Source organism: Equus asinus, chromosome 9, assembly GCF_041296235.1.
Source record: "Equus asinus isolate D_3611 breed Donkey chromosome 9, EquAss-T2T_v2, whole genome shotgun sequence".
In the NCBI taxonomy this organism is placed as follows: Eukaryota; Metazoa; Chordata; class Mammalia; order Perissodactyla; family Equidae; genus Equus; species Equus asinus.
Genome location: NC_091798.1, coordinates 5,319,100 through 5,340,121, shown reverse-complemented (window position 1 = coordinate 5,340,121; position 21,022 = coordinate 5,319,100). Strand labels below are relative to the sequence as shown.

General features: G+C 50.2%; 2 protein-coding genes across 5 annotated transcripts in view; both read left to right on the top strand.

Annotated features, from left to right (window-relative positions):
- Positions 1-16,015, top strand: part of RUFY1 (RUN and FYVE domain containing 1) — a 54,328-nt gene extending 38,313 nt beyond the window's left edge. For 2 of the 4 annotated variants that reach the window (XR_011505696.1, XR_011505697.1), the window contains exons 12-19: positions 4,341-4,438; positions 6,048-6,167; positions 6,795-6,924; positions 9,177-9,271; positions 12,303-12,351; positions 12,693-12,836; positions 14,073-14,150; positions 15,394-16,015. Coding sequence is in view for 2 of the 4 variants with exons in the window: in XM_014860857.3 (XP_014716343.2) it covers positions 4,341-4,438; positions 6,048-6,167; positions 6,795-6,924; positions 9,177-9,271; positions 12,303-12,351; positions 14,073-14,150; positions 15,394-15,537 (714 nt within the window). In the remaining 2 variants the exon portion in view is untranslated. The remainder of the gene's footprint in view (positions 1-4,340; positions 4,439-6,047; positions 6,168-6,794; positions 6,925-9,176; positions 9,272-12,302; positions 12,352-12,692; positions 12,837-14,072; positions 14,151-15,393) is intronic. The other 2 variants (XM_014860857.3, XM_014860858.3) reach the window with 1 other exon arrangement.
- A 254-nt stretch (positions 16,016-16,269) lies between these two features.
- Positions 16,270-19,171, top strand: LOC106843721 (protein SET-like). Its single transcript, XM_014860868.3, has one exon. The coding sequence runs from the start codon at positions 17,841-17,843 to the stop codon at positions 18,705-18,707; it is 867 nt and encodes a 288-aa protein (XP_014716354.3). The 5' UTR covers positions 16,270-17,840; the 3' UTR covers positions 18,708-19,171.
- Positions 19,172-21,022: the final 1,851 nt, after the last annotated feature.

Below are 21,022 nucleotides of genomic sequence, written 5' to 3'. Positions count from 1 at the left end.
AGTACCTGAATTTTAGCTTCCGGAAGCGACGTGTACAGTGGGTCTCAGCGTGCTCCTCACTGCCCCCTTGGCACTGCGTTCCTCTGTGTACCTATCTGGTTTTGGCTTCTGAGTGCAGTTGAGTATTCTAGCACGTCCGCCCCTCATTTTCCTGCCCATTCATCCCGTGATGGACCAACAGTTTCCCTCCACTCCGCTAGTGCAAGCAGCACCAGCAGCGCGTGTCCACATCTCCCTCCGGGACCAGGGAGAGTCCCTCCCGCAGGCATGGTTGGCGTGCCCTGCAGTCAGACACTTCCTCTGTGTCCTTGGTTTGCACAAACCCAGCCGCGTTCCTTCCAGAAGGGCTGCACCAGCGTGCACCTCCAGCCGGTCTGGTGCTGCCCGTGCCGTTGAGTGTGGGGTTGTTTCTCGGTCCGGCGAGTCTGAGCACCCCTTCATGTGTTGGTTAGCCATTACGTTTCCTCTTTGTGACTTGACCGTTTGCCTTTTTTGTCCTTTTCTCTTTGACTTTCCTATCTTTTCCTTGTTGATTAGTAGTAATTCCATGTATAATCTAAATATTAGTCCCTTATTGGTTTACGTGTTGTAACTGTCTCCTCCCAGTCTATCATCTAGTATCCTTACGTCCTTATTTTTGATGTAATCAAGTGTGCTGACTTTTCACATTATGGTTTGCAGTTTGGGGGTTTGTTTAAGAAGTCCTTTCTCAAGCCTGGGTGTCAAAGATATTCTACACTACTTTTATAAAGCTTTCCGTTTAGGTTTTTTACATATAGGGAGTTAATCTTTGTATGTGGCCTTACCAGGGATCCGGCTTTATTTTTCCCCATGTAGTAAGCCATTTAACAGCTAATCCATTCTTAGCTCGTTGACGTGCGGCCACCTTTATCACATGCCAAGTTCTTGTATAAAATGGAGCTGTCTCTAGGTCTCTCTCTTTGATTGTCTGTTCGTTTTCATGGCCATAGCTCTGTGGTGCGTTTGAATGCCTGCTTGGTCGTGTGTTTGCTAGGGCTGCTGTGACAGAGTAGCACAGGCCGAGTGGCTCAGCGGGAATTTACAGTTGCGCGGTTCTGGGGCCAGGAGTCCCAGATGAAGGTGTCTGCGAGGTCGGTTCTTTCTGAAGGCCGTGAGGGAGACCCCGTCCCTTCCTGCCCCCTAGCTTCGGTGGTTGCTGCCCGTCGTTGGGACTCCTTCACTTGGAGAAGTTATGACCCTGTCCCTGCCGCCGTCTCCCCACGGCGTTCTCCCCGTGTGCGCATCTGGTGCAAGTTCTCCCTTTTATATATAAGTCACCAGTTGTAGTGGATAAGGCCTGCTCCACTGTGACCTCGTCGTAATTGAGTAGGTCTGCAATGACCCTTGTTCCAAATAAGGTCACATTGTGTGGTCCTGGGAGTTAGGGCTCCAACTTACAGATTTGGGAGGGACATAACCCATGACGTAGGCCAAGCCTGCCTCCTTGCCCCTTTTTCCCCCTCTTCCTTTTTAAGATTGACTTATCTATTTATAAACTTTTATTCTCGATAAAAATTTTATAATGTTTATAAATTTCTGTTTTAAAAATCCTGCTGAATTTCATAAATGGGGATTACATTGAATTTATAGATTAATTTGAGAAAAAATTGACCTCTGTAGTCTCTGAGGTCCTTGTATGTAGTCATTCTGTTCAAGAGCGTGGGGTAGCTCCTCATTTATTTAGATACTCTTTTTTCTCTTTGTTGGTCCCTTTTACACCGTAAGGGTCTTGCCTCTTCTCTCAGCGAGTCCCTGGGTCTGTGCAGTTCTTGTGCGGCATGCCTGGCGCCCCATGGCCTGCCTGCTGGGGTGGGCACTGCTGCTGGAGACGCGTGGCTTTGCTTGCACACTGCCCTGGTCTAACAGCCTCTCCCCACCCGCTCTCGTGGTTTGTCTCTTCCTCCTGGTGGGTCCAGATGTCGCTGACCACGCAGGCAGAGGAGGACAGTCAGTGTCTTCCCTCTCAGTTTTGGGCTTATTTCTTTTTGTTTCTTTGGCCAGAGCCTCCGAGACTGCATTAAACAATAGTAGAAATGGTGAGCAAACTTTGGTCCTGGTCTTAAAAGGAGCGCATCAAAAGTCTCTGCGTGAAGTGTAATGCTTGCTAGATGTCTGGTGCGTCATCTTTACTGGGTTCAGAAAGTTCCCTTCTGTTTCTTTTTGCTGAGAGGTTTGATCATAAATGAGTGTTGAGCTTTTTATTAAATGCTTTTTTTTGTATTTTTGTCTATTGTGCTAATCGTGTTCTTTTTCTCCCTTATTTCTGTTGTGGTTTATGTTGATAGATTTACATTCCTAGAATCCACTTGATTGGGATGTATTTATATTTAAAAATACTCCTGATTCAGTTAGCTAATATTTTATATCATATGTGTTTGTATGTGAGATGGACCTCTAATTTTCTTTCCTTTTATTCACTTTATCTGGCTTCAGAATCAAGGTTGGACTGGCATTCTAAAAGAAGCTTTCCTGCTCTCTTTCTCTGGAATAACTCATGGATGGCAAGTGTCTGCTCTCAGAAAGTTCTAAGAGCCCAGCCATGTCGTGTGGCCTGGCTGGGCTCTGGGGCAGGGTCACTTGGATGCCATTTCAGTGTGTTGAATGCTTACTGGCCTGTGTGTGTTTTCTATGTCTTCTCAGGCCAATTTTGGTATATTTTTATAGTATTTCCAAAAATGTATCTTAAAGTGTTTTAGCTCATAGTTGTTTATAATATTCCTTTACACAATTTTTTAATCTTTTTCACTCAGCATTTTCTTTTTTGCATTTTCTGTCCTTTTTCCTTATTCAGTCTTGCCAGATGTGTGTCTGTTTCAATAATCTTTTCAAAGAACCAGCTTTTTGTCTAATATTCTGTATTGTTTATTGTTGTTGTTCCTTATTTCATTGATTGCTACCCTCCTTTTTATTATGTTCTTTTTTATTTTTTGAGCTTTACTCTGTAGCTCATTTTCAGCTTTTGACATGCGTACTTAGCTCATCTGGTTTATCCTTTTTTATTTCATAAAAAATGTTATTTAAAGTTAAAAATTACCCACAAGTACTGCCTTAGCTGTGTCCCACCAATTTTGATAAAAGTATTTCATCTAAATAGCACATTTTTCACAGTTTAGCATCTCTGAAATTGAGTTGCATCTTATAGTCAATGGCATGCCATATTTCAAGTAGCAGTTTCTTCTTTCTTAGTGGTATGTAAATTAGGGTGTGTGTTACACTTAGGGCCATCTTCAGTACGGTGAAATATTGCATAGTTTTTCATTGTTTTTTAGCTCTAAGTATTTCATAATTTCTCTTCTGGTTTATTTTGTGTAGCTCAGTAGTTTTTTAGTAAATGCGTTTGCAGATAGGAGATGTTTTAGATATTCTTTTCTTGTTAATGTCTCATTTTGTTACGTTAAGGTCAGAGCATACAGTCTGTATGTTATTTCTTAGGAATTTATTAAGACTTCCTTCCATCTTCAACCTCTCTGTGTCCCTTTTTTTTAAGAGTGTCTCTCTTAAACACACAGGAACATAGTGCTTTTTTGCTCCCTCCTGGTCGCTCGGCATCTGTCTTGATTAAAAGCTCGCCCTCAGGGGGCCGGCCCGGTGGCACAGCAGTTAAGTGCGCACGTTCTGCTTCAGCGGCCTGGGGTTCGCAGGTTCGCATCCCGGGTGCAGACATGGCACCGCTTGGCAAGCCATGCTGTGGTAGGCGTCCCACATATAAAGTAGAGGAAGATGGATGTTAGCTCAGGACCAGGCTTCCTCAGCAAAAAGAGGAGGATTGGCAGCAGATGTTAGCTCAGGGCTAATCTTCCTCAAAAAAAAAACCCAAAAAGCTTGGCCTCAGAAAGTCACCCAGGTGTGTGACCCCAGCTCCATCCCGCATTTGCCCGCTAACCTTCCCCCTGGGGCTTCCTCGGTCTGAGCCTCCCTCTCTTGCTCAGAGAAGTAGAGGCTAACCACACCCACCGTGAGAACCTGAGAACGCTGCAGGGTCTGATGAACTCCTGGATGTGGCTGGCACGTGAGACCAGCTCAGTCACATTGAGTCAGATCTGACTTTGACGTTCCTTTTCAGAAAGGAGCGTGGACCGTTTGTGGAGGAAAACAAAAGCCTACCTTACCTCCCTCTTTGCCTTTCTTTCTGTGGGTGGAGCTGGGAGCCCTGGCCCCGTTTGTCCTCCAGGGCTCTGGGGAGGAGCAGCAACTGATGAAACGCTCTTGAAAGTGTTATAAAAGTACACGGTGAGCAAATAAACCCACTTGTAATCCAGGCCAGGCCCTGGGGCGAGGGAGAGGTCGAGTGTGATGACCCCTTTTCCTTGCTTTCGTAGAATGCAGAGAGCAGCTTACAGCAGAAGAGTGAAGCCATCACGTCTTTTGAAGAAAAAACCAATCAAGTAATGTCTAGCATGAAACAAATGGAAGAAAGGTAATCAGTTACCCCTGGCAGATATTCCTAGAAGGTGCTGGGCATTCTCTGGACCTGGGGACCTACTCAGAGTCTCTCTCAAAAGCACATATGACTTGGGATGACTGTCCTTCAGGTCCCTAGTCTTGCCCAGCAAGGGGGCTGGATTCTCCAGCCTTGCCCAAGCATGTATTCACTTAGTGAGCCTTTGGGCTACTGCATCAGATTGTCCTCTCGGGGTCAGAACTAGCCAGTGAGACCCTTGTCACTGTCACATTTAAATGTCAGGTCAGTGAGTGAATCAGAATGGAGTCTAAAAGCAGACCCACACAAATATGGACAACCGATTTTCACAAAGGTGCAAAGGCAGGTCACCGGAGAAGGACAATCTTTTCAACAATGGTGCTGGGACAACTGGACGTCCGTGAGCAAATCTGTACCTCACATCTTCTACAGAAATCGACTCAAGATGGATCATAAATCTAAATGTAAAACTTAAAACTATAACACTTTTAGAAGAAAATGTAGGAGAAAATCTTCATGACCTTGGTTAGGAAAAGAGATTTTAGACATGACGTCAAAGCACTATCCATGGGAGAAAAACTTAATAAATTGGACTTTACCAAAATTTAAGACTTTTGTTGTGTGAAAGACACAGTTAAGAGAATAGAAAGACAATTTATAGATTGGGAGAAAATTTGCAAATCACATATCTGACGAAAGGCCTGTGTCTAGACTGTGAGAACTCTCAAAACTCAACAAACGAAAAATCCAGTTTAAAGATAGGCAAAGCACTTGAAGAGACACTTCACCAGAGAGGACACGTGGATGGCAAATAAGCACATGACAAGATCTTCAGCATCGTTAGCCACTAGGGAAGTGTACATTAGAGTCCTGCTGAGATGCCGCTGCAGGCCTGTTAGAACAGCTCAGTCCTTCTTCAGTGACAGCAGCACGTGCTGGCGAGGCTACAGAGCCCCTGCAACTCCCGTGCAGCACCAGTGGGAATGCAAAAGGGTACAATCACTTTGGAAAACAGTTTCTTAAAAAGCTAAACAAACTCTTACCATGTGACCCAACAGTCCCACTCCTAGCTGTTTGCCCAAGAGAAATGAAAATAGGTTCACACACAAGTTGAGAGTGGCTCTGTTCGTAATTGCCGGAAACTAGAAGCGGTTCAGATGCCATTCACGGGGTGGGTGGGTAAACGGGTAGCGATACAATGACCGTTGTACACAAAGAAACTGGGATTGACCTCAAAGATATACTGAGAGAAAGCGGCTGGTCTCAAAAGGTTCTGCGCAGTATACTTGCATTTGTGTGACATTAGGGGTGGGGAGAGGGGGTGGCTGCCGAGGGCGGCACTGGAGTTTGCAGCATGGTGGAGTTGTTCTGTATCCTGAGAGCAGTGGCAGTTACACAGATGTATACATGTGCTAAACTCATGGAACTATACACACAAAGGAGTCAGTTGTACTATGTATTAATGTTAAAATGTTTTAAAAATAGAAATACATTTTTTAAATTTTAAAAAAAAGAAAAAATCCAAGCCAAGAAGAATATGAAAAACTCACAGCATAGATTGTGAGCATGGATCCTTTCCTTACAAAGACTTGGTTCGTTGGTCTAGGTTGCAGCTCGCAGAAAGGGCGAGGCAGCGGGCGGAGGAGCGGAGCCGCACGCTGCAGCAGGAGCTGGGTGCGAGATCGGGCGCGCTGCAGCAGCAGCTCTGCCGGCTGCAGGAGCAGTGGTAGGGAGCCTGCGGGCGGGCTGTGTGCTTGGGAAGGACTGGAAAGCCATCTCTGCACTGGGGGCAGATAGTGTCCCACTTCAGAGTGTCCCCCTGCAATGCTAGAATTAGGATGAGAGGAGAGATGTCTGTCTTCCTCTCTTCACAAATGAGAAAACTGGCTTCCGGGAGTTCCGTAGTGTGCCCAGGGCCACTCAGCTGGGGAGGGGGATCAGGGTTCTGGCTGAGGCTCACGGCCTTCTCCCACCCCTAACCCCCCAGCATCCTCCATTGTCAGCTGGCCCTGGGTTGGAAAAAGCAGATGAATGTGGCACCCTCTTTCCCCTCGGGTCTCCATCTTAGTAGAGGAGTCTGCTGTGCGGCCCTAGGGGTTTATAGCTCTTCTCCTTTCTCTCTATGTGCACGACTGTCCAGCGTCCCTGCTTTCTCTTACACGGTCCTGGGCTTTCTTATGGAGGCGCAGGTGGCCCTGGGGGAGAGAAAGCCTTGTTTCCGGGCTTTGTTGAAGATGCTCACGTGGCAATTTTGAGTTCCTCATTACTTGTGCAGTGATTTTGGGTTGTGCTTGATGGATTTTCCATGAAAATCTCCCATTGAGACTAACTCAAGTTCATTTTGGGAAAACAGCTCGAGTCTAGAGAAGGAGTTGAAATCAGAAAAAGAGCAAAGACAAGCTCTTCAGCAAGAATTACAGCATGAGAAAGATACGTCCTCTCTACTGCGAGCGGAGCTTCAACAAGTAGAAGGATTAGAAAAGGTAAGGTGGACCGTCCTTGGAACAGAAAGAGCTTCTAGCATCTCCAGAAACTCCTGCTAAAATGCCTTCCAGCGGGCGAGTGGACTCCACACAGACTCACTTCCTCGGAGCGAGGCCCCGCGCGCTGGTCCGCTCCAGGGTCTGGGCTGCTGTTCCCACGCCTCGGAGCTGCTGCTCTAGAAGGAAAAGGCCAAGAGAAGGCTTAAGCCAGTGAGCAAACAGACTCAGTGATGAGGGCTACGAAGAAAGTAAGACAGGAAGATGTCCCTGCAGTGGGGCGGGGGTGGTCTTAGAAGAGGGTGACGGTGAAGCAGAGACTTGAATGACAAGCAAGGGACAGCCAGGCAGAGATTCGGGTGAAGCACCTCTCAGGCAGAGACAGCAGGAGGCGTGAGGGGCTATCGTCATGAACGGGCAGAGAGAAGGGCGGCGTGACTAAGGTGTGGCCAGCAGAGGAAGGAGGGTCTGAGCTGAGGCCTCAGGTGGGCGGAGAGCCCACCTCAAGCCCACCAAGGTGTGCGAAGGAATTTGGATTTATTCCGAGCACAGTAGGAAGCTGTTGTAGAGACAGGATCCGTTGCGTTTTAAGACCCTCGCCAGCTGCTGTGTGGAGAATTGTGGTAGGGTTGCAGGAGAGGAAACTGAGAGGAACCAGCCAACATTTTGCATACCTTCACTCCAGATGTGGGTCAGCCACTCTGCTCAGGGTCAGGTATCCTGGTTCCCAAGAACCGCCTGGCTCTGGGTCATCTCTGGGAAGCATGCTGAACCAGAGTCCTGAATCTCCTCCAGCCTAGGCCTGAGTTGAGTCCATCCCTGGAGTCCTCAGTCTTTGACCTTAAGGTGTGGCCTGCAGCGTGTGGCGAGTCTTCAGAGAGCAAAAGGAGCAGGGGCCAGCATGGCGTCTTGGTCTGGTTGTAGAGCCAGACCTTCTGGGGAACTCAGGTAGTCTCCAGTTTTTCCCCTGCTGTAAAATCACCAGAGGTCTCCCCAGAAGACAGGAGGGTCCTGGCAGTTCTGGTTGGAGCAGCCTGGGAAGCTAAGGAGGGTGTCTCAGGCCTCTGTCACTTCTCCCTATGGTGCCAGGCTCAGGGGAGTGCCACGAGTGGCCTTCCTACACCACTCCTTCGTTGGGGGAGGCTCCTTGGGCTGGAGCAGCATCCAGACCTGAATTTTGTTGTGAACACGGTGATGGGTACTGCTGTGCAATTTGAATGAGCTGAGAAAGGCCCTTTTGATTTCTGTTGGAAAGTACCTAGAGTCCCTTGGAGAGCCCACGAGGCCTGGGGTGGGGTTCACTGGGGAAGGAAGAGGAGAGGTTCCTCAGGAGCTGCTCTGGCTCCCAGAGGGGAGGAGAGGAAATGGAGAGCAGAAGAGGACACCTAGAAAGTTCTGCCTCATCATGGAACATGCCCCTGTTACTCCACTTCAAAATGCTTTAGTCTAAGATTTGAATTATGCCCCCCCTCCCCTGCCCCCCAAGAACGACATGTCTGCCATCACCAGTAAGCCTCAGGGTGCCCTCGTGAACCTGCGTTAACGAGTTCTGGGGCAGAGGGTCTAGGGACAGCTGGGGGTACTGCCCCACTCAGGCCTCAGCCTGCTGCTGCCCATGGTCAGCCCTGAAGCCCTGAGTTCCTTTTCTGCGTCTTTGTCTTGGCCCTCACCAGCCTGAGTCCTCAGGATGCGCCGGCCCCAGATTACGAGCCGTCGTCAGCACCATTGTCCCCTAGTGCACTCCACTCCCCATGCGCACAGCTTCTCGCTTCTGGGAGCCCCCAGAAGGTCGGGCCATGCTCGGGCCACAAATGAGATCCCAGCTCTTGGCCTTCATCAGCTGTGCTCGTTCATTCTCAGGAAATTTTGACTAGCCCTTTCCAAAAAAGTTTATTCAAACTAGCCTTTGCTGATGCAAATCTGTCTTTTAATGGAAACTCAGATAGGCAAAGCCTCATTTGCCCTGTGAGGGTCTGTTTTAAACGTGCCTGATGAACGTAGCTGCCTCCTGCCGCCTGACACTGTCCCCTCTGCAGAGCCGCTCTGGTGGCACTCGTCCTTCCAGTTGCCCACTCTGGAGAAGTGAGCCAGTGAGAAGTAATCCGTGAAGTAACCTGTCTTGAATGAGGTTACTACAGCAAAACTGCTTTTTGCTCTTGAGAAGCGTTCTGACCTTGTCACTGTGATTACTAAACCTTAAAACAAAAGAGACTTCCAATTCTGTGTCAAGTGTCTGGTTTGTTCATTCATTTTAGGAGCTGCGGGAGCTCCAGGACGAGAAGGCCGAGTTACAGAAGGTTTGTGACGAGCAGGAACAAGCCCTCCAGGAAATGGGACTGCATCTCAGCCAGTAAGAACCCTGTCCCTCTAGTCTGTGCCTGCGTGAGGGCCACCGGCCCCCTCCTCATGGAGTCACACCAGCCTGCCCGGTGCATTACTCGAGCCCCACACCTATGTCCTGTCGTTAGAGGGAGGGCCAATCAAGGAGGCCTGCCGGGTGTTCAAGGGTGACCCCTAAGAAGTCAGGCCTTGGGGACATAGTGGTGATTTGAGTCAGCTCATTAAGAATATCATTTTCTAGGGGCCGGCCCCGTGGCCGAGGAGTTAAGTTCGCGCACTCTGCTTTGGCGGCCCAGGGTTTCACCAGTTGGGATCCTGGGCACGGACATGGCACCACTCATCAGGCCACGCTGAGGTAGCATCCCACATAGCACAGCCAGAAGCACTCGCAACTAGAGTATACCAGTATGTACTGGGGGTGCTTTGGGGAGAAGAAGAAGGAAAAAAATAAAGAAGATTGGCAACAGATGTTAGCTCAGGTGCCAATCTTTGAAAAAAGGAAAAAAAAGACTGTTGTTTTCTAGTGACCAGAACCCTGGTGTTCACTAACTCAGTATCCAGGTCTCAGGAACCAGATGGGTGATGAGAGGGTCGCTTGTTCGGCCCACGCAGACCCGAGGGAGCACTGTGGCTTGAGGACTTAAGCCTGCCATGAACAAGCGCAGTAGGCATCTCCCTTTCTTATGACTGGACACACATCCGCCAGAGGCGCTCGGTCTGTCTCCGCTGGTGATGCTACAGGCACAAAGACCCTGGTAGTTCTGCCTCCCCTTGAACTTGAAAGCTCCCTTCCTAGTGTCCCAGTCCTGCCGGCTGCTCTGGACAACCCGATCAGTCACACTGCATATCGTGGACCTTGTCCGTTTGTGTGGTGATTGCATTTGTAAACCCAGTGGGTAGCTGCTGCTCCTTATGAGTCAGGACTCTTGGTTGCAAGTGGCAGAAATCCAGCTCAAACTGGCTTAAGCAGAAAAAGCCATCAGGAATCGGTCTCCACCTCCCACCTCTGCTGTCCTGTCTGTCGCTTACCTCACAGCTGGGTCTGGCCCCTACCAGGCAGAATGGCACCCAGCAGGGCTGTCCGTCACAGCAACGAAAGTTCCTCTCGCCATCCCTCCCACCGAGCCCCTAGGTCGCCTGCTGCTCCCACCTGACTCCTGTGCCAGTGCTGACACCCACACAGTGACCAAAGAGATGAGGGCTCTCATGACCAAGACAGCCTGGGCTCAGGCCCAGCACTGAGTCCACTGTGACTGGAAAGGCCCAGAGATGGGGACCAATGTCTGAATGAACTAGAAACACACAAAATAAAGTGGTACACAGATGTGTACAACCTTAGGATTTTTCTCTCGGTCTGGAAAGTCATAAGGTCTACAGCAATGTTCTGGGCCGGCCCACAAAAGTATTAAGAAAAATAAGAAAGGAAAATGTTACGACTCCGGTAGGAATGTGGTCTTTTTCAGTGGTTTGAGGTGAAGAGGCACCATCCTCTCCAACTCACCGTATCCTTCTAGACCGGCTCAGGGCTACTGATCCAGCACCTCCCGCCCTGAGACCTGCCTGCCCCCTCCCGGGCTGAGTGCCCTGTGCTACTGCCCCACCCTGAGGGGAGTGCCTTGAGGGTGGGCAGGCCAGGTGTCCGCCCACAGCACAGGCCGGCTCTGGGGTGTCCCGTGAGACTGATGAGAAGCAGGTGTGCAGGCTGGTGTCTTGGGTTTGCAGTGGTGTTCAGAGAGAGGTCTGATGGGGGCCCGTGCGTGCCCTGCCCCCTTCTCAGCTAGCCAGCACCGTTTTTTTTTCCTGCCCATCTTCACGTTGGACAGACAGTAAGCAGAGTCAGAGAACACCCTCCTGGTGGGCCACAGGCCTCAGAAACATGGGTGGGCTCTGAACTGGAAAGTGCACCCCTGCACATGGCAGCTTCCCAGTGCTACTGCCCAATCCCATGGTGACATGCGACATGCCATGTGCAGGGCTACCGAAGGAATGGCCTTTGTGCTTTCTCCCCTCCTCCCTTCTCCTTGCAAGCCCACACCAGAGGACAGAGAAGACAAGCCTGTCCTCAGACCCTCCCCTAGCCACAAACACAGCTGCCCAGTTTGTCTTGGGGACATCTGGCTGCTTCCCGACTATACCTCCCAGGCAAGTTCTTATATGTTCGGGCTGCCATCCTGACCTCAGTTCCCCAGGTCTCCCTACCCCAGCAGCCTCTGGGCCTGTCAGTCTGCGGGCCTGTTCCTGCAGCCCGGTGCGGCTGGGAGGGAGCTGCCTGTGGTCGGTACTGGGGGCCCCAGGGATGTTTCTAAAGGCCATGGTGCTCGGTTTCCTAATCCTGCCCAGGAAGTCTGGCCTGTGTCTCTGAGCCGTGCCACTTTGACACTTAGATTAGGCTGATCCAATGACACTTTAGACTGATCTCAGCTTTTATGAAAGGGCTTGGACCATTCCCCCCCAGGTTACAAATACATAGTGTTTCATCGCACCTGGTTTAATTCTGCCAGTTTAGACCGTGTTCCGTCTTGTCTTTATGTGGACAACTAAGGAATCATTCTTAACACTCACAAGAATGGAGCAAGAGCAAGGACCATGCCCTCTGCGCCTGACCCTTCTAGATGGAGCAGGCAGCAGGACTGGGGCCATGGGGGAGCCCAGACCTGAGAGCGGAGCAGCCCCCCGCCTCGAGCACCTGTCACGTGCAGGAAGAGTCGCCCAGAGAAGCCAGAAGCCTGGGCGTCTGTGAGAGAATTCTCCGTTTGTAAATGATTGCACCTATTTCCAGGTCTTTTTGAACCCTTGCAGATCAGCATTTCTTGGATAGATTCAGTCCAGTCAGCCTCAGACCGGGGCAGACGTGAGCCAGGGCGATGCGGTGAATCTGGGATTATAAAAGGATGGAAAGCAAGCGTTTGAGAATGACTCACGTTACTGTACTCCTCTCTCAGTCCTGGCACCCTCACAGAGCCCCAGGTGCTGTGGGCTTGCTTGCTTTAGAGTTGGAGAGCCTCTCTCACTGCTATGAATGATTTTTTTTTCTTTTTAAGGTCAAAGCTGAAGATGGAAGACATCAAAGAAGTCAATAAGGCCCTGAAGGTACTGGATTACTAATGTTATTAGCCTAAGCATCACTCCGGGTCGCTCTCAGCTCGTGCTAATGCGCCGCGCGCTCTTGGGTTTCCTCACAGCAGCGGGTGAGAGTGTGCGGTTGAGCAGTGGTTGTTAGCACTGATCTTCAGATAAAATGCTGCTTAGAGCCACGTGACTTGGTCAAGACAACACTCACAAGTGGCAGGGCCCAAGCTGGAACCTAGGTCTTCTGATTCTGGTCCTTCTGCCATCAGCTATAGTTTGACAGTAGGCCTGGATCACAGAGGCCCTAATGAAGGAAGCGAAAGGTGACAGAAAGAGATCCAGGGATTTTTTTTTTTTAATAGTGAGACTGAGACCTTTCCTGCCACGTGAGGGGCCGGAGGCCACCTGCACTATTGTAGTGCTCTGTGCCATTTCTGGGGACTACTTAAGCCCTGAGCTGGACCAAGTTTCTGGACCATTTTGGAGAGCAGAATGACACACACCACGTAAGGAGCGGGAGCAGGTGGACCGGGTGATCCGGGGCAGGAGCCAGGCTGGCCTGCTGGGGTGGGGAGAGTGGTGAGGAGGATGCACCTGCCCCAGGCCTCCCACGGCAGCTCAGAGCAGAAGTGACGGGCCCTCTGTGACAGAGCTTCCACCCTGTGGCCTCCGTTCTGCTGCAGAAGCAGCCGCTTCCACAAGGCACCTCCAGCGTGTGCTGGGGCCTCCGGCTTCCCAAGTGCACCACAGGGCGGAGACAGCAAACTGTCACAGCAACTGACAGCAGCCCAGATTCGTGGGTAACATCAATTTATTTTGTCCTCCTGGTAGACTGAAAGCTTCTTGGACGTAATTGCTGTGAGCTGCTTACCTTGATATCCCCTGTACTGCATGGAAGTGTTTGCACAAAATAATGGCAGCTGACGGCACCAGAGGGAGGACACAAATTCTAAGATGAGACTCTGGAGCCTCCGGGAGCTATTGGAGGCCAGGCTGAGAGCCCTGGGCGGGGCTGCGGCTCCCAATTAGATCAGTCTGTGTCATTGGGGAAGTGAGGGCCGTGCAGCGGATGCTGGGGAGCCAGAAAAGTCCATCAGCCCTGTGAGCCCTTTGAACACCTCAGTCGTGAGACTGAGTGAACCACATAGCCTAGCTTCCCACAGAAAGACCTCTGGAAAGGCGCCTTTCAAAGCCTCGGTGGCCTTCTCTGCAGAAGAGACATCTGCTTCCCCGCCCGGCTCTGGGCACTGGGGCTTTGGCATGTGTGGAGAGGGGCTTCCTGTCTCCACGCAGGGACCACTGTCACAGATTGCTCTAGTCTGGCTGATAGGGTTGGCCCTTCTCCCTCCTGCCAGGTCAGCAGGCCCTTTGGATAGTGTCTGGGCCAGGGCTGGGGTTGCCAGCACTAGCTCCTGACTCTGGTTACCTCAGCCAAAGGGCATCTATTGAAAGGCAGTGGGCAAGTCCAAGGCTAACGGGCTGGAGAGTCTGCCCTGAGGCCCAGGGGCAGACTGCAGAGGCGGGGAAGCAAGAGGCAGAGGGCAGGCCCTGTCTGCAGCCTGCAAGCTCCAGCTGCGGTTGAGGGTGGGGACAGTCCTGTGGGGCCACATCTAGGGGAGAAGAGACAGTCCCTCCAAAGGAAACCAGCTACTATTAGGAAAGGGACAGTGGATGCTGGGCAGCCAGGACAGCTAAAGGTCCATCGGGAGCCAAGCCATGCAATGGGATTCTTTCCTCCTCAGGGCCACACTTGGCTGAAAGATGACGAAGCCACGCACTGTAAGCAGTGTGAAAAGGAGTTCTCCATTTCCCGGAGAAAGGTATGTGGGGTGGCCCTCCCCCCACTCGCCCATGGGCTGAGTCGGTGCTCCCCTCCTCTGCTTCTGGGAAGGGCACGTGGTCTGCTGGCCCATGCAGACAGCCTCCCAGCCTGCCCTCTTTCTGGGGACCCTAGCCCGTCAGTCACAAGCCTTGTCCCCACCACAGTCCCTTCAACAATGGACACATTTATTTGGGAGTTGGGGCCGCTTGTGTGCAGAACTGGTCTGGGGGAGTGTATTTCTGAAAAGTCTGTAAGCAAGAGGACCACATTCTGGCTAAGTTAAGCAAAAACAGACTCTCTGGGGAACCTGTGGGCAGCAGGTCTCAGCACAGCTGTCCAGGTGGCACCAAGAGCTCACTGGCAATCAGGGCAGGGCGCTTGCCTCTGGTGAATCTTCCTCCACAGCCTGCCTTCAGGTTTTGGAAACAGGTCCTGGGCCCAGCCCTTGGTCCAGGATTGACACAGCCTTAATTGATTAGTTGGGCAGGACAGGGACAAGGTTAGCTCCCAAGAAAACTGGAAGCCGCCAACACCATCCCATCCACTACTGGTGGCTATGTGTTCTCATCTGCCTGCCTCAGTTAGCAGCCTCTCTGTGAGAAAGAGGAAGCAAAACTCCCCAATTCTAGTCAAGGTCTTGCAACAGGTCCAGAGCTAGAAACAGCTCTCCTGAGGCTGCCTTGGAGGTCACGCTTGTCCACAAGGCCTGCTAGAGGCTGGGGCTCCACTGGCTGTCCCCACACCTGAATGACCCAGTTCAAGGTCATTGTCCGGCCTGAGAGGAGTGGGCCTGTTGGCGGAAGTGATGGACAGAGCCAGGAGGAGCAGAGGCTCCACAGGTCCATCTTGGCATGTGCCCCAGGTTCTTGGCAGCCCTGTTTACAAAGCAAGACTCCTCGCCTCAGGAGGAGCCAGCTAAGGAGACCTTGAGTCAGCACCCCGGGACTGGGCGATCACAGGGAGTGGCTCTTTATGGAGTGTGGACCACCAAGCCCCTGAGTTAGCTGAGTCCAGCAACACATATTTTAAAGAAAAAGAACCTTACTCACGCAAGTGCACACCTCCACCAGCACCCTGTGATTCCACAGTAACATCGTGGAGAAACTCTCGTCTAGAAGAACCCCTTCCAGCCTGCTACATGCCTCTGGGGGAGGGATTCTAAAGTATTAAGCAAACCTTTAAAGCTGAAAAAACAGAGTGGGTGTGCAGAGCCACAGCGTGTCCTCTTTTCTGTCCTCTAGCACCACTGCCGCAACTGTGGCCACATCTTCTGCAACACATGCTCCAGTAACGAGCTGGCCCTGCCCTCCTACCCCAGGCCTGTGCGCGTGTGCGACGGCTGCCACACCCTGCTCCTGCAGCGCTGCTCCTCCACGGGCTCCTGAGTGCACCGGCAGAGCCGCCTCTGGACCAGCGGCCGCGCCGTCCTCAGGGTGTGGGCAGCCTTGGAACAGTGCCAAACTCTGTGGGTCTCAGGGGATGACTGGGGCTTGGCAAGCGTTTCCCAAGAGAATCGAAGGAGAGTAAGACCCTCTCCCAGCTGCTGGCACTGCAAACACAGCGTGCCCGACTGGAAGCTGCGCCACTTTCCTCTCCGAATTGTATGGAATGAACTCCTGGGGATTGACACCCTTCCTTCTCACTGGGCTACTGGTTTCGGTTCAGGTGTAACTTCAGGATTTTGCTGTCATTTTTCACTTTTCAAAGAATTAACCTACTTTGCAGCAGTTGCACTAGTGTAGTGAGTAATCGGCTCCTGTCTTCCCCCCCAGTGTACCTTCCCTGCTTCAGTCAAGAGATTTGCCATTTCACACCCTTGTGAATATCTGTCATTAGCCCTGCAATAAAATCATTTCTTTTTCACTCTGGTGCAGAAAATGAAGGTCGTGTCAGTTCCAAAGGAGTCTGCCTGTGAGCAACTCCCACGTCGGGACTGAAGGCCCCGCGTGCAGCGGGGCGGTGCATTTGAGGTGAGGGCCGTGAGTTGCTGCGTTCTGAAGTACAGGCTGCATTCTGCCCAAGTGAGCCAAGGACAAGTTGGGCCCTGAAGTCCATCAGCAGGCACAGAGATGACCTTGAGGCTGTCACTAAGCACTTAATTGCTCCTTTCTATAATAGGGAGTCGATATAAATGATCACGATGCAGATGATGGGGAGCGGGTACAGTGGGTCACTCCTGGAGACACCTGTGAGGAAGCGCCTGCCCAGCAGTCTGAATTTCAAAAGCAGTGCTAGGATGGGTGCTGTTGGTGGGCTGTGAAAACTGGCTCAGAGCCTTCCTCTGGAGGCCCCCTGAGCGCATGCTCGCCCCCTCCCCCAGACAGGAGTCAATGAATGGCCTCGAATGTTCAGGTTAAGAACTGTAACAAGCACTGTAATGCTGTTCAGACAAGTCGGTCTGTCCCTCTGCAGGGCCTCAGCCTTCTCCAGCCTCAGTGGACGCACACCTCCGGCCACTCCTCTGGTCTGTCTGAGTCCTCCAGCCCTGCTGGAGACCTGCCCTTTCCCTGCTGAAGGTGCCCCCACAGGCTGGCTCAGGTTCCACACCTGCTGCTCCCTCTAGCACATCATGTTATGGTTGGAAAACCAGGAATCTGTGCAGCCTGCCTCCAAAACCATGTGCCCTGCTTCAAAGTCACGTTCCTTCCAAACTGCAGGTTTTCAAACCTTATTATTGAGGAAGCACAGGGCAGGGGCCAGCCTCATGGCCAAGTTGTTGGGTAGGCACACTCGGCTTTGGCGTCCCACGTAGCAGAGCTGGAAGGACCTACAACTAGGATACACAACTATTTACTGGGGGGCTTTGAGAAGGAGGGGAAAAGAAAAGATTGGCAACAGATGTTAGCTCAGGTCCCAGTCTTTAAAAAGAAGCCCGCCCCCTGCCATTCCCTCTCTTAACCTGAGTAGCTTTTTCCAAAAAGCTTACGTACTGCTGCACTACCCCCAAACTGGTGCAGCATCAGATAGTCCTTTGTTTTCAGTGCACAGTTTGGACTCCAACCTGCTGGGGAGCCTTAGCTCTCATCTGTACAAACAAGGAAGCAGGGTACTACCTCCGTGCTCCAAGAATGCTCTCACCCACCACTGCGCCACTCGGTGCTCTTCCTTTAGCACATCCGTTTCCTTCTCCCAACCTCACCCACCCACCCTGCACACACCAACTTCAACAAGCATTATTCACAAAGGATCCTTGTGCCAGGTGCCAACATTTATCATGGCAGACAGACCTTTTCTGCTCAGACATCAAACATGCACCTGAACTTTGGAACCCTGTCTCTGGTCTGGGCAGTCAGGGACAGATGGCCTAAGGCAGTGCCTCTCAAGCTTGAGCACAAAGGTTGATACCTGGGGGCAGGGGTGAGGAGCCTCAAGTTACAATGCAGACTCCGACTCGGGCGGTTCTGGTCATTCCCAAGTTCCCAGGTGATGGTGATGGCCCATGAGCACAAGGCTCCAAAGAACCAAAACGGTTCTACGACTCACTTTTCAAAAACCACATTCTGGATTAGCTTAGTTGTAAACCTCACTTCCTAAATTCCTAGTTCTAGTCCCTTCTCTTCCTCCAACAGGTCATATTTTTCAACAAAGATGTTCCTTATGTAAAAAACTGAAGGACCGTCTGTTCTCACCGCTTCTTCCAGATACTGGCATCTTCCTTTGGGTCTGACTCTTGGATTTTCTTCACAGCATGGCCCCCAAACGCCAGAATTCGCTCCCGCCTCAAACGAAGAAACCGAGACTGCCTCCCACCCCCAGGCCAGAAGAGACGTCGAAGACCTCTGTGAACTTGCCGCAAGGAGAAAAAGAACAGCAGGAAGCAATTGAACATATTGATGAAGTACAAAATGAAATAGACAGACTTAATGAACAAGCCAGTGAGGAGATTTTGAAAGTAGAACAGAAATATAACAAACTCCGCCAACCATTTTTTCAGAAGAGGTCGGAATTGATCACCAAAATCCCAAATTTTTGGGTAACAACATTTGTCAACCATCCACAAGTGTCTGCGTTGCTTGGGGAGGAGGATGAAGAGGCACTGCATTATTTGACAAGAGTTGAAGTGACAGAATTTGAAGATATTAAATCAGGTTACAGAATAGATTTTTATTTTGATGAAAACCCTTACTTCGAAAATAAAATTCTCTCCAAAGAATTTCATCTGAATGAGAATGGTGATCCGTCTTCAAAGTCCACTGAAATCAAATGGAAATCTGGAAAGCATTTGACGAAACGTTCAAGTCAAACACAGAATAAAGCCAGCAGGAAGAGACAGCATGAGGAACCAGAGAGCTTCTTTACCTGGTTTACTGACCATTCTGATGCAGGTGCAGATGAGTTAGGAGAGGTTATCAAAGATGATATTTGGCCAAATCCATTACAGTACTATTTGGTTCCTGCCATGGATGATGAGGAAGGGGAAGGAGAAGATGATGATGACGATGATGACGATGATGAAGAAGAAGAAGGATTAGAAGATATCGATGAAGAAGGGGATGAGGATGAAGAGGATGATGAGGGGGAGGAAGAAGAGGAGGATGAAGGAGAAGATGGCTAATGGAACACTGATGGATTCCACCCTTCCTTTTTTCATTTTCTCCAGTCCCTGGGAGCAAGTTGCAAGTCTTCCCCCCCCCCCACCTTGTGCTCAGTCGCCCTGTTTTTGAGGTCTCTTTTCTCTCCTTTATACCATGGTTCTCAACTTATTTTGGGGGGAAATACCTTGAGCAGAATACAGTGGGAAAAGAATGTCTACCCCTTTCTGTTCCAAATTCATTTTTATCCCTTCCTGTCTCAACAAACACTTTATGGAATCAACACCACCGTGCTCTGTGGGAAAAAAGAAAAACCTTCTGCTCCCTTAGCTCTGCTGGAAGCTGGAGGGTGCCAGGCCCCTGTGTAGTAGTGCATAGAATTCTAGCTTTTTTCCTCCTTTCTCTGTATATTGGGCTCAGAGATTACACTGTGTCTCTATGTGAATATGGACAGTTAGCATTTACCAACATGTATCTGTCTACTTTCTCGTTTAAAAAAAAGAAAAAAAAACTTAAAAAAATGGGGTTATAGAAGGTCAGCAAAGGGTGGGTTTGAGATGTTTGGATGGGTTAAGTGGGCATTTTGACAACATGGCTTCTCCTGTGGCATGTTTTTAATTGTGATGTTTAACGGACATCCTTGCAGTTTAAGATGACACTTTTAAAATAAAATTCTCTCCTAATGATGACTTGAGCCCTGCCACTCAATGGGAGAATCAGCAGAACCTGTAGGATCTTATTTGGAATTGACATTCTCTATTGTAATTTTGTTCCTGTTTATTTTTAAATTTTCTTTTTGTTTCACTGGAAAGGAAAGATGCTCAGTTTTAAACGTTAAAAGTGTACAAGTTGCTTTGTTACAATAAAACTAAATGTGTACACCAAAAAAAAAAAAAAAAAAAAAAAAAACTGAAGGACCCAGGGAAGGAACCCTCCTTGAGCCTTCCCGATACCAAGTATGTTGCTTCCATAGACATGGAGTAACTCAGCCAAGATCAGGGACAGTACTGTTGACAATGGTGCCTCTTCTGAAAATTGTCTAAACCTGCAGACAAGCTGCATGGTGCACTCTGAGTGGAAGACTTCCATATCCCCAGCCCAACTGCAGACCTCTCCACCGTGTGTGTGGAGCAGCACGAGCCGCCCGAGCCAGCAGATGTGCACCCAGGCCTCAGAGCATGCAGGGCAGGAGGGTCGGCAGGCCTTCATGCACATCTTCCCACAATGCTGCCACCTAGTGGTAGAAACGGTTGTGGCTCTCAGCTGTGTTTGAGTCCACTCACCATACCTCAGCTAGGATGAAACCTTCACTCTCCGTGAGTAAAAACTGTACACACACCTGGCTTCAAACAGCACAAGCCTGTATCTGCAGCTCTAATTCTAAATTCTAATCTCAATACAGCTAACTCTGAGTCTAGAAGGATGATGAACGAGTAGCAGTTACACTGCAGTCTAGCTACTGAAGGGAATTCTGGAACACCACCTTTAAGAACTGCTTAATGCAACAACTTGCAAGTATTTTCTAGCAAAGGTCATGTGAATTCTAATCTACCAAAACAGAAATTGATTTCAATTACTGATTTAAACCAGTCATTTTTGCTCTCAGAAATACTTGGTATTTAGCTTGTTAAGGGAATCAATTGGTGTTTTTTTTTTTAAGATCAGTCCTGAGCTAACGCCCATGCCCATCTTCCTCTACTTTCTATGTGGGACGCCTACCACAGCATGGCTTGCCAAGTGGTGCCATGTCCGCACCCAGGATCCAAACTGGCAAACCCTGGGCCACCTAAGCAGAATGTACGCGCTTCACCACTGCGCCACCTGGCCAGCCCCTCAATTTTGCTCTTAAATGGACTTGATCTTTAGGCATGAGGAAAAAATATAAAGACTGAAACCTCAATCTGAAAGCCATCTGTGAGCTAGCTAGCTCCTCTAAGACACCCCATATAAGGAAAACTCAAATGATGCCATCACTGGGAAGGGCAGCTCCCAGTCAGTTACCCTTGGCCTCTGGCACTTCTCAGCCATGCCTGAAGGCTGTGGACATGCAGAGAGCATGCAGTGAGGGCACTTCGACCTTAGGAAGTCAAAGGCCATTCACATCAGGTCCTGTGCAGCCAGACCAACACAGAGCCCCTCCACAAGGGCCCCAAAGCTACAGTTTACCTTCAGTTGCACTGGAGGGAAGAGAAGTCTGAAGATATCTACACAACAGCCTCAACTGCCGAGCCTCTCTGCCACAGCCAGAGACGTGGGCCACTGTCACCTATGCCCCAGGCAGGAAGAGAGCATCAAGAAACAGTCCACATGACACTGAAGCATAGACAAGACAAAGTGC